This window comes from Mytilus trossulus, chromosome 8, assembly GCF_036588685.1.
Source record: "Mytilus trossulus isolate FHL-02 chromosome 8, PNRI_Mtr1.1.1.hap1, whole genome shotgun sequence".
Lineage (NCBI taxonomy): Eukaryota > Metazoa > Mollusca > Bivalvia > Mytilida > Mytilidae > Mytilus > Mytilus trossulus.
Window position 1 is genome coordinate 29492907 of NC_086380.1, and position 13584 is coordinate 29506490.

At 31.3% G+C, this 13584-nt stretch overlaps 1 protein-coding gene across 1 annotated transcript; it reads left to right on the forward strand.

Annotated features, from left to right (window-relative positions):
• Positions 1-386: 386 nt before the first annotated feature.
• Positions 387-12171, forward strand: LOC134727555 (uncharacterized). Its single transcript, XM_063591936.1, has 6 exons — positions 387-514; positions 4253-4431; positions 5518-5694; positions 9394-9565; positions 10589-10695; positions 12146-12171. Exons 1-6 carry the CDS (start codon positions 387-389, stop codon positions 12169-12171), a joined length of 789 nt encoding a protein of 262 aa, XP_063448006.1.
• Positions 12172-13584: the final 1413 nt, after the last annotated feature.

The following is a 13584-nucleotide window of genomic DNA, read 5'->3' on the forward strand; positions in this document are numbered from 1 at the left end:
TAATTTCAAAGGATTGACTCAGGATCTGTTTTTCAATCAGATTGAGTTTTGATTCAAGTGTCACTGATGATGAGTGTAAAGGCGAAGAGCAAAAAGAGTAACGATAAGCCTTGTATGTTTTATAAGTTGTGTTAATCTGTAATGAGTAATGAGGAATGTCAAGCCAATTCTTGTATGGTTATTAGGTTGAAAACAGGGATACATGTTATTAAAAGATGATGTATCAAAATTAAAGAAATTATTTTATATTGAGGATTATATCTCTATCTTGCAAAGCTCTGATTCCTTGCCTGACTTTAACTACTCTATATGTTCATTTTGTTTTTATAGAAAAAATAAAGCAAGGATCAAGAGTAGTAAAAAAATCATGGATACCCAAAGAAGAAATGCCTAGAGGCACAATTATTATGATGAAGACATTAAGAAGAGATGTGTTTGTTCAATGGGATCAAATTGAAGAAAGTGTTAATCTTCATGACATTCGTTTAGAGTATAATCAAAATTGCACCAACAGGTATTACGCATATACTAATTTAGTTTTAGATTGTAGCTTTTGTATATATTTGTTTTCAGTAGGTAGTGATGAATTCTGAGTTTTCGAAAAGATAAATATACAAACATGTATAATGAAGTCTGCGTATTGCAATGTACATTTGGTCATCTAATTGACAAAGTCTATTAATCACGGCTAGTGACGTCGTGATAGTACATGTTGATTTTGTCATAGTTTGCTTAAGAAGGTGATGTTTTAAGTGCTTTACGTCCAGGAACGCTTGTTTTAAATCTTTTCCAATTAGCAAATAAAAATAGAACAATAATAGGTTTTAATCGATACTGTTAGTCAAACAATCTATATTGCAATTGTTCGTTTTACCAAATTTACACGGGATAACAAAAATATCAAAATTGATATTGTTTTTTTTTTTTTAAATCATTATGTTAATAATAAATTTGTGTTGGTTTAGTTATAATTCAATATTGATAATTGGTTTGAAGGCACTTATGAAAAAAACAAAGCTACCAGTTTTAGTTATTGAAAAAAAAGCGTGTTTAAGGTGTAATACCACCATTGACTTTCCCCTATTAGTCTTTGTTAAATTTGCACTTTTCAAAAAATTGTGCAGAATTTATCTGTGTTTCAAATAAAGAAATACTTGGCATGAGTAAAGTTTTATCCTGTCCAGTTCTACAGAAAATTTTTCACATAAAATTTCATTGCATATAAGAAAATAACCATCATTGGAAGTTAACCAATCAAATGTCTCCCCTTATTCTATCTGTGCACAAGGTTTAGTCACCATGTAACCTCAAGATTTCAAAATTTTCTATAGAAATCACAAATAAAAAATAATGGTATTTTGAAATACCCAAGACATATGTTTATGACACAGAAATAGTTTTACTGCAATAAAATGTAGGATTAATGACCTACAACGGTCAAATTCAAGGGAATAATTTTTTCGGCCTACTTTCGTATACAACCGGATGTGACATACCATGATTTGGTGGTATTACACCTAAAGAAGACCTTTTTGTCCAATAAACTGAATGAGACTTTTTTCCTCTCTTATACTGGTTATTTCAAGCATTTCTGTCAAGTTTTGTCATAATCAGTTCAATAGTTTGAGAAAAATCTAGTATAATGAAAGACGACATCGACAGCGATTTGAGCAAAATTTCTTCGACAAATCCAAACCAAGCCGCATCAAGATAGAATGGAGAGTGGACCAATAAATGATCAAATATCTATCTTATCTGCCTACAAACAGTTGAATATGATACACAAGATGATTTTAGAGAGATAAATATCACTAATGGACCTCTTTGTCTTCTTTTTAAGGTCTCTTTGGGTCAATTTATACCTCTTATTTCCTCAAAATTTCAACTTTTCAGGCCAATAAATGAAAATAATGGGGTAACTTTCACTCATTTATGGTAGAAATGTTATAAGAAATGAGTAATTGAAGCATTTTAGCAGAATGAACAATCCATATAAAAGTTTACTGTATCCAAGGAGGTTTCAATAAGTCCTTACGTAAAAATTAAATTTACGCGGCGTTCAAAAGAGGGACATACAAGGTTTCTCTTTTAAAGAATTACTTGTTGTTACAACATTAGAAATAGTTTCATCTACTTATAACTATATATTTATTTAAGTATATTAACTAGGAAAATGTTATAACATAGCAAAATATAAGAAATAACCATCCCCTCCAAAAAAATAATATATGCACTTAATATGGCTTGTTCTGTCAACTGAATATTCATGGTACAGGCCTATTTCAAGACAATTTTCTCATAAAATGTGTTTTAGAGACTCAATCCACTCAGAATAACTCATTTGTTGTATCATTTTACTTAAATAGCAAGAAATTTTAACACATGAGAATACTCACAAGGCCATAGGTGCATGTACAGCTTCCCATATTAGGTGTAATACCACCATTGATTTTCCCCAATCAGTCTCTGTTAAATTTGCACTTTTCAAAAATTTTTGCAGAATTTATCTTTGTTTCAAATAAAGAAATACTTGGCATGAGTAAAGTTTTATCCTGTCCAGTTCTACAGAAAAATTTTCACATAACATTTCATTGCATATAAGAAAATAACCATCATTGGAAGTTAACTAATCAAATGTCTCCCCTTATTCTAGCTGTGCACAAGGTTTAGTCACCATGTAACCTCAAGATTTCAAAATTTTCTATAGAAATCACAATTAAAAAATAATGGTGTTTTGAAATACCCAAGACATATGTTTATGACACAGAAATAGTTTTACTGCAATAAATTTTAGGAATCATAACCTACAACGGTCAAATTCAAGGGAATATTTTTTTCGACCTACTTTCGTATACAACCGGATGTGAAATACCATGATTTGGTGGTATTACACCTAAAACAAATTTTGTGAATATAATTCGAAAACGGTTAATTATACATGGTTCTTGTGTTTCTTAAGAGAGAATATATCTAGGCACTGCTCATTTTAACTGCTTTTCCATCGAATAAGTTCATTCTGTTTCACCCAGAACCTTTTCTCATGATTTTTATAATGGACTTTTCGGGAATATCTAGAGCAGTGCCACTTGTCATTTGATACTAGTAATTGTTATTGTTTTACACAGCTACTTTTGCATAGGTACTATTTATGTACCATAAACATGTAGTACTGGAAATCTATTTTTAATATTCAGTACTATTGTGTTACTTACGAATTATTGTAATAGTCAAGTACCTGTATTTTACAGTACTTGATTTGTACTTCAAATTTAAGTATTACAGATTTTTCGTTGCACGGTTACATTTTCAGCATTTTGAACGTTTGTCTTTCTCAAATCTCATGAAGTTATGATTTTCAAACATGGAATACTGTGATCATTGTTGGTATCATTTTTGTACCAATATTGTGAGTACAAATCAAGTACTGGAAAATCCAAGTACCTAAATTTTACAATAATTTTAAAGTGAAGAAATAGTACTGAATATTACAAGTAAATTTCCAGTACTACAAATTTTAAGTACAGAAATAAAACCTATGCAAAAATAGCTGTGTACTATTAAACTTTTCATCGGTGGCGGTAACAGCTTTTCTAAAGCTTAAAAGTCTGAAAACTGCACAATATCATCGTATTTTGACAAAATATCCAACATATGGTTACTTTGGAGAATGTTATTTACTTAAATTTATTAAACGAACTTATTTATTCAGCACAAAGGCTTTTGAAAAGATTCATTTAAGACTTATTTGTGACCTTTCTGGTGTTTCATGATAAAGTTGATATTTATGTCATTGTGTGCCACAAGTGATCCTTTTCCTTTTTTCTCTACCTATAATGCATAAAATAGAAAGTAAGGGATGAAATTACATTGAAAAAAACGTGGCAATATTTTTAGGTAAAGTAGTGATTTGGAATGGTTTGAAAAGGTCAAATATTAGTATGTTTGCAGTTGTCAAAAGAAATAATACACCACCTAAGCATACAATTGTCAATATTTTGAGATATAGCTCATAGACTTTTCTATAGGTTGACATGTTTACCTAAACAGTGGGAGATAGGGGCTCTAGTCATGTTTCAGTGAATCCCTATATATTTGTGTATTTTGTACTAGTTAATGTTCAAATTTATTTGGCTTCCACTTGGCACAAACTTGAATGGAATAAGTTATTACTAGACTTGAAATGTCAAAAACAAATGTTAACATGTTTGCTTGCACGTAAGGTTAAGAATTCATGAACTTGTTCTCTTGATAGGGAAATAGAAGAAGGCTCAAGAGTTGTTAAAATAGTATGGACAACTAAAGACAAAAGTTATGTAGGTACAATAGTTAAGGTCAACATAACAAGACAAACAGCTCGTGTTCAGTGGGACAAGCAACCTGAAGAAAAGGTGCAGCTCTGTAAACTACGTTTAGTTGGCAATTATCTTACAGGTATATAGCAAAATTATATTTTTAACGTTACCTACCTACTATATTTATTTTTAGAGATGACTTCAATTTTTTGGAAAAATTCAGCATACATTTTTTTGTACGTATACGAAGATGTGTCTCACAACAAGCCATCATCATTCACAATCACAACTGAATGCCATTCTGTTAGGTGTACTACTATTTCGACAACGTTAATATGAGTTTATTTGATTAGCTGTCTACTTGATTAGGCATGGCTTTTTTTCTTAAGATGTCCTGTATCAAAGTCAAGAATATAGCAGTTGTCATCAACAGGTTCGTTTCTATGCTATGTATGTTGGTATTTGTTTTTGTTGTAGTTCAATGTTTCTGCTGTTCTTCCTTTTTTATTCTTTTCTCTCGGTTTTAGTTTGTGACAAGAATTTGTTTTCGCTCAATCAATTTATGACTATTGAAAATCGGCATACCACTGTTGCCTATATGGTACGTCAAACTCCCATTTAGTCTACCATTAAACTCGAATTCAAACAGTTTTTATGTTGTAAAAAGTACAAAAATAAAAATACCGACTTTGAAGGCAATTCAAATCAGAAAGTCTGTGATCAAACATCAAGATCAAAAGCTGAAGCACATCAAACAAATTGATAACAAGTGTCATAATCCTGACTTGGTACAGACGTTTATTTATGTAGAAAATGGTGTCTTAAACCTGGTTGTGTAATTAGCTAAACCTCTCACTTCTTCATAAGAAAAGTGTGTTTCATGAAGGGAAAAGTAAACAATTGCCTTTACCTATTAAAATAGAAGTAATGCATAGGGCCTTGAAAAAGATTTGTACAAGGGTTTTGTCTTTATGACAAGGTTGAACTCCTCGTTCTCGATATTTTTTATTTTTTGTGTCTTCAAAATAAAACGGCATATATGGAATAATGTTATAAATGTATGTTCCATGTCATTGATGTTATATAATGATCGTTATACAGATTAAAACTATATTGAATACTAGTATCGTTTACAGTTAAATTAGAGCCCATAATTCATGCACACATATATACATCATGTCACGAGGGATGGTCTACAGTTGTTACATCTTAGTTTTATTTATAGATAAAATAGAAAAAGGTTCTAGAGTAGTTAAGAAAACACAAACCACTCTAGATGAAATACCTTTCGGTACAATAGTCAACATAAACCAATCCAAAAACGAAGTTCACGTAAAATGGGATACGCCTGAGGAAAAAGTAAACCCGCTTGACCTTCGCCTATATGACAATTCACCATCAGGTAGTTAATAGATATAATGTGTTATGTACTCTAAATTGTGGACTAGATTTTATTAACCGTTTTATAAAGCAATGTGTTCAAAATAACTGAAAATATATCTCTTGATAAATTCAGCCTCTTGATGCAGGTCATAAAAAACTCATGGCAATTAAACCAGTTCAGTCGAAGAATAACACCAAACAACACAAACTAGAAAAGGACAAATACAATGTACAACAACATTTTACACATCAAACCTTTAAAACAAACTTTCTCTAATTCTATGGAAATTTATCCCTTTTCGAACCCATTGTATAAAAAAATTTAATCAACGTGTGGTTGCTGGTGATCTCAGAAGATCATTGGATAATTTTAAGGGTCATGACCTTTTTGGCTGACTTGATGAACCAAAATATGATAACAGGTGTTAATGAAATTGACAACTTCGTGCAATGTGAAAGGCACTCGAAGGGGATTTTCGGTAAACAAAAAAAGAAAATGTCTTTTTAATCATTAGAGAAACAGATTCTTACATAGTTACTCGTGGATTATCGGATTTATCCAATCTCGATAGTTAAATTATAAATTTTAAAGTACTCGCCGAGGCGGCTCGAACTTTAAAATTGATAATTTAACTATCTCGATTGGATAAATCCGATAATCCACTGGTATCAATGTAAGAATCTATATATCTTTACTTATAGTTATTTTTTGCTGTGTATATACTAATACTGATTTCTTGTTGTCGATGGATAACCCATATCCTTTTAATTCTATTATATCATTCTTAATCGACAAGATAACAACAAAAACACAATCAAAGGGATATCATGTGTGATAATTTTATGTGTATGAAGTTAAACACCCGCAATTTGGCAAAACAGAAGTAATAATTTTGTTGAAAGGTTTTTCTAGTTAGCTCACCTGGCCTTAAAGGCCAGGTGAGCTTTTCCCATCACTTGGCGTCCGGCGTCCGTCGTCCGTCGTCGTTAACTTTTACACAAATCTTCTCCTCTGAATCTATTGGGCCAAATTAAACCAAACTTGGTCACAATCATTAATAATGTATCTAGTTTAAAATTTGTGTTTTTTTACCTGGCCAACCAACCAAGATGGCCGCCATGGCTAAAAATAGAACATAGGGGTAAAATGCAGTTTTTGGCTTATAACTCAAAAACCAAAGCATTTAGAGCAAATCTGACATGGAGTAAATTGTTTATCAGGTCAATATCTATCATGGTTGGGTTGCTGCCCCTAAATTGGTAATTTTAAGGAAATTTTACTGTTTTTGGTAATTATCTTGAATATTATTAAAGATGGAGATAAACTGTAAACAGCAATAATGTTCAGCAAAGAAAGATTAACAAATAAGTCAACATAATCAAAATGGTCAGTTGACTCCTTTAGGAGTAATTGCCCTTTATAGTCAATTTTTAACCATTTTTCGTATATCTCCATGATCTTTTACAAAAATCGTCTTCTCTAAAACAACGGGGCCAAATTAAACCAAACTTGGCCACTATCATCATTGATGTATCTAGTTTGAAAAGTGTTTTTTTTTCCCGGTCAATCAACCAAAATGGCCGCCATGGCTAAAAATAGAACATAAGGTTAAAATGCAGTTTTTGGCTTATAACTCAAAAATCAAAGCATTTAGAGCAAATCTGACTGGGTAAAATTGTTTATCGGGTCAATATCTATCTGCCCTTAAATTTTTAGATGAATCAGACAACCCATTGTTGGGTTGCTGCCCCTGAATTGGTAATTCTAAGGACATTTTACTGTTTTTGGTTATTATCTTGAATATTATTATAGATGGAGATAAACTGTAAACAGCAATAATGTTCAGCAAAGAAAGATTTACAAATAAGTCAAATAACCAAAATGGTCAGTTGACTCCTTTAGGAGTAATTGCCCTTTATAGTCAATTTTTAACCATTTTTCGTAAATCTCCATGATCTTTTACAAAAATCTTCTTTTCTAAAGCAACTGGGCCAAATTAAACCAAACTTGGCCACAATCATCATTGATGTATCTAGTTTAAAAGTTGTGGGTTTTTTTCCCCGGTCAATCAACCAAAATGGCCGCCATGGCTAGAAATAGAACATATTGGTAAAATGCAGTTTTTGGCTTAGAACTCAAAAACTAAAGCAGTTAGAGCAAATCTGACTGGGTAAAATTGTTTATCAGGTTAAGATCTATCTGCCCTTTAATTTTTAGATGAATCAGACAACCCATTGTTGGGTTGCTGCCCCTAAATTGTTAATTCTAAGGAAATTTTACTGTTTTTGGTTTTTATCTTGAATATTATTATAGATAGAGATAAACTGTAAACAGCAATAATGTTCAGCAAAGAAAGATTTACAAATAAGTCAAATAACCAAAATGGTCAGTTGACCCCTTTAGGAGTTATTGACCTTTATGGTCAATTTTTAACCATTTTTCGTAAATCTCCATGATCTTTTACAAAAATCTTCTCCTCTGAAACTACTAGGCCAAATTAATTCAAACTTGGCCACAATCATTATTGATGTATCTAGTTTAGAAATTGAGTTTTTTTATCCTGCCAACCCACCAAGATGGCCACGACGGCAAAAATAGAACATAGAGGTTAAATGCAGCTTTTGGTTATTACTAAAAAAACAAAGCATTTAGAGCAAATCTGAAAATAGGTAAAATTGTTTATCTGGTCAAGATCTATCTGCCCTGAAATTTTAAGATGAATGGGACAACCCGTTGTTGGGTTGCTGCCACTGAATTGGTAATTTTAAGTTAATTTTGCTGATTTTAGTATTATCTTTAATATTATTATGGAAAGAGATAAACTGTAAACAGCAAAAATGTTCAGCAAAGTAAGATTTACAAATAAGTCAACAGGACCAAAATGATCAGTTGACCACTTTAGGAGGTATTGCCCTCTATAGTCAATTTTTAACCATTTTTCGTATATCTCAGTTAACTTTTACAAAAATCTTCTCCTCTGAAACTACTGGGCCAAATTTTACCAAACATAGCCAGAATCATTATTAGGCTATTTAGTTTAAAAATTGTGTTCTGTGACCGGGCAAACCATCCAAGATGGCCGCTACGGCTAAAAATAGAACATAGGGGTAAAATGCAGCTCTTGGCTTATAACTCTAAAACCAAATATTTAGAGCAAATCTGACAAGGGATAACTTTGTAAGATCTATCTGCCCTGAAATTTTTAGATGAATCGTACAACTCGTGGTTAGGTTGCTGCCCCTAAATTGGTAGTTTTAAGGAAATTTTGCTGTTTTGGGTTATTATCTTAAATATTATTTTAGATAGAGATAAACTGTAAACAGCAATAATGTACAGCAATTTAAGACTCAAAAATAAGTCAAAATTACCAAAATGGTCAATTGACCCCTTAAGAAGTTATTGTCCTTTATAATCAATTTTTAACAATTTTGATAAAATTTGTAAATTTTTACTTACATTTTCCACGGAAACTACACGGACAAGTTTATTATAGATAGAGATAATTGAAAGCAGCAAGAATGTTCAGTAAAGTAAGATGTACAAACACATCACAATCACCTAAACACAATTTTGTCATGAACTGTCTGCTTCCTTTGTTTAATTCACATATACCAAGGTGAGTGACACAGGCTCTTTAGAGCCTCTAGTTTTTCTGTAGCAGATCTGTTTTTCGTATAATACATATATTTCTTGAATGTATTTCACTGTTTCTTTTAGAAGTGAAGCATACTAACGTAACATGTGATGAATGTTATACGTATCCTTTGCGTGGAATACGATGGAAATGTCTTCACTGCGACAGCTATGATCTTTGCACAGTCTGTTACATGGCTGATGAACACAATGTCAGCCATATCTTCAGTCGAATCCAAAGTGAGGATTCGAAAGGGTAATTATAATCAGTTTTTTTTTATTCAAACTCTGTGGATTTGTTTTTTTTTGTTGGTAATTACGTGGATTGGGGAAAACTAGCATGTTCTTGGATTGAGGAAAACTAGCATTTTCATGGATTGAGGAAAACTAGCATTTTCGTGGATATTTGTTTTCGTAGTTTGCTAATACCTGCAAACAACATCTACAAACAACTTGATATTCTTTGAACATTTAAAATTTGATTTTACCTGTACCCAGGAAACCCACGAAAAAAGGGTACAAAACGAATAATAATGAACCCACAGTATTAGAACCAATGTCCTGAAAATAATTTTAAACTTCTGACTGTTTTAAAACTAAGGTTAAAGTGTGTTGCATTAACTTATCAGCCAAACATTAAATCTATTGATTTAAGTCCTACAGTGTATCTAGTTGAAAAATTGTCAACAAGGAAATGTAGATGTTTCTTATTAATTTTTCTAATGAAGCGTTGACATTTACATTTATTATTTAAGATATAAAATTTGTGTTGACTAGCATAATGTCCAAAAAATAGTAATAATGAGTTATGTGTTGTATGCTTTAGATCCTGAAAATCACTGTAAAAAGACACGTTTGAGTGAAATTCTGAAAATATCAATGTTAACACAGACTGATTTTGTTTTGAATCTAGTAAAGATACCTTTTTCCTACGTAGTCTTTTCTTTGAATATGATCGGTTTAAAAGTTTATCTATATTTCGGAAGAACGTGCCACATGGAACAGGATTTGCTGAAATTTGCGGGGGAACTAAGGTTATCAAATTAAAATTATTATAGAACTCGTGATTCTCAGTGTTTAGTTTTCTAAAGTGTTTTTTAAACCTTTTTTTTTTTTTTTAGAGTTTTTGTCTTTAACAGATACATGTGAATGTAAACATAGACAATTAATTTTGCAATAAGCATAACTGCCTTCCAGTTTAAAAAAAATGAACACTAAAAAGGTTTAAAGAAATATGCTGATTTCATAAAACAAAAGTATTTTTTTCTCTTTGTAACAGAAAAGAAATGCCAGCACGGTTTGATGTGAAATTGACAGGCTATGCATTTGCATGTGGCATTCTTGAGAAATCAGAAGTTTCGCTTCGGAAAGATATCAGTAAAAAAGGTAATAGTATTACAGGTATATTGAATGGCAGGTTATATATGAATTTCTATAAGGAATTAAATTTTGTAACAAAGATACAAGACGAAGTGAAAGGGCATTACTATTTTCAAATAGATACCAAATATTTTTCGAAAATTTGAAAAGTGTTTGTTCAATATAGTTTCATTCGATTACTCTGAATTTTGTGTGTAACATATACAAAATGATTACTTAATCAAAATGTATTATAGAAAAAACTGTCAACAACGTTCTATAATAAATAAAAATAGGTTAAACATCCACTAGAAGCCCGATTTCAGTCTGAAACGGCCATTTTGGTCTGATCACATCTTGATTGACTGGATTTACCGCTAGAGAAATTCGTCCAGATATTTCAGATCGTTTAGTCGCCGTTCAGATCGATAGCCTCATCAGGTAAATCAGTTCGTTAAGGCGTATCAAGACGGAAAAGACTGAATCGTCTAGCGGGTTGTTTAGACCCGTTAAGACCGTGTCAGACCAAAACAGACCATTGATACAAAATTACGTTCAACATGTTCAGACCCTGTTTAGATCCGTTTAGTATACCGGTTTGATAACACGAGTTGCGCCCCTTCTACTCGATAATGCATTTTAGATTAATTTGTATATATGTTTTTTTTATATTAGGATTTGTTTGAAGTATTATTTTGATTAATTACAAAGAAAAATTAAATCTTCTGTTGATTCTTTATTTCTTTTCTTGTTTTGTCGAGGAACTAATAAATTATTCGTCTATATATGTTGTTTATTTTTTAATAAATGTTAGTTTATATAAATGTATATTGGTAATTAAATACAAGGACGTATGTTAATTGTATACACACCAGAATGTATGCCATAAACCTTAAAATGTTGTGAACACCGGTGAAAATGTTTTTCGTATTTGAAGATTAGTAACGGAAAATCCTAAACGTAACCTAAAAAAGTTAAGGATCCACAGAAATGCACCGGAGGCAAATTAACACATGCATATTTTGGTTTTATGTATGACATTTGCTTTAATTCGTTTTCTGTTGATATATGTCCTAGTTAACCGTTGAAGCTGTTGCTTTTTGTTTGCATGTGTATTAATTTAGTGAGATTTACTCTATTTAAGTTGGAAAAAAATATTCCCGACATCCGGAAATTCGAAAAAAGACTTCTCGGATCCCGAAACCTGATCATCATACTGCATTCATTCAGTCTCTGTCGGGACAGTGTTAAAGTATCACCGTATAATATTCATTTTCTAATCCATATGATAGGTATACTGTACTTAGTATACATATGGCGTTAACTTAAACACAATCTATTTTAGTTAAAATGGTTGAGTTCGATGGCACGTGCTAGTAATCAACCGGGTCAACAGGTAACAAAATCAATGATCCGTAACGTAAGAAAGTACATGCCTATTATATATTACAATTACTCTCATCATCATTCTTAATAGAAAGGTGCCGTAGGGCTAAACGTTAATAAAGAATTAATGAATTTGTGTATACACGTATTAGTGATGTCTGATCGTCAGTTTTTAATATACATGCTTATGTTTTCAAGATTTTAAATTGAGCAAAAAAACATGAACTGTTCGGAAGTTTGTTAAGTATTCAAAAGAAACTTTTCGCTTCTCTACTTATATAGTTTACAGAGTATTCCTTTAAATTATGTCAGTTAAATAAAGTAGTGTGTATTTGTATTCTATTTATTTTGCTAATTGTATCATTATAATATTCATTTTGTATTTCACTACTATATATACTTTAAGTTGTAGTGTGATTGATTGTTGGTTGTTAAAAGCCAAGTGGCAAATATTTCATGCATTTTCAGGACCAGCTGTAAGTTGAAGACATATATGAAACTCACCGGTGTAGTTTTCACGTGTTATAATAGATAAAAGAATAATTAATTTCTAAAATATCGAAACATAAAGGAGGCAAGGCGCATGGAATACCCGCACTTATCAGTTCTTTTTCTCTGTTTTGTCTTAAAAAAATTATGTTATTTTTTTTTTATATGTTTATATAATTCACGATAACTGCGGTGTATACGTGCTGTCAGACGAAAGATAAATATGTGCCCTTTAAATGTCTTTTTTACCATGGATCGCTTGCTTTCGTCGTATTGAATGGAAGCTGCGCTCAAAGTACTAATTCTTTGGCGTATAACGACCAACCATGATGTGAACAATCTTCTAAAGATTAATTTTGAAATGTCTGACATTGTAAAGTTCGTCTACAGTAAAACTTGTAAAATGCATTTTTTTGTACAAAAAACACTTCATTTTGTTATAAAAATTTTAGTTCGAAAAAACCTTTTTTTCATACATTTTTTGTTCGATTTAAAGCCAATGTTATCATTAACTACGTTTCAATATTATTTTACAAATATTTTATCATATTCCATCCAAAATAAGAGACTAATTTTTCATGTTTTAAAAAATTAAGGTGTTGCAATACTTTTTTCCATGTGTATATATGTTTCTGCATGGGTGATTTGTACAGTTATATAAATACAGATTTAATGTTTTTACAAAATGCATTCATTTACACGTAATGAACGAATTTGGTAATTGTCATTGTTTGTCGGGAATACACGTACTTGTAATAATTATCCATTCATTTGACTGTTTTTCCCCGAGGGCTAATCATAACCTATGCCATATGGCATGGAGAGATTAATAGAATAGTTTGAAAGGGTTTAAGCTATTATTTCGGGCGATATCTATTTGTGCCAAAAAGTAACTCATTTGCGCCACAACTTAATTGCGCCAATACTTCTTTGGCGCCACTTAATTTTCAAAACTATAGGTATCATTTGCGCCAATAAAATAATCATCTAATTGCGCCAATTTTTTTTTATTTATATAAAATAACTAAATGATTGACTTCC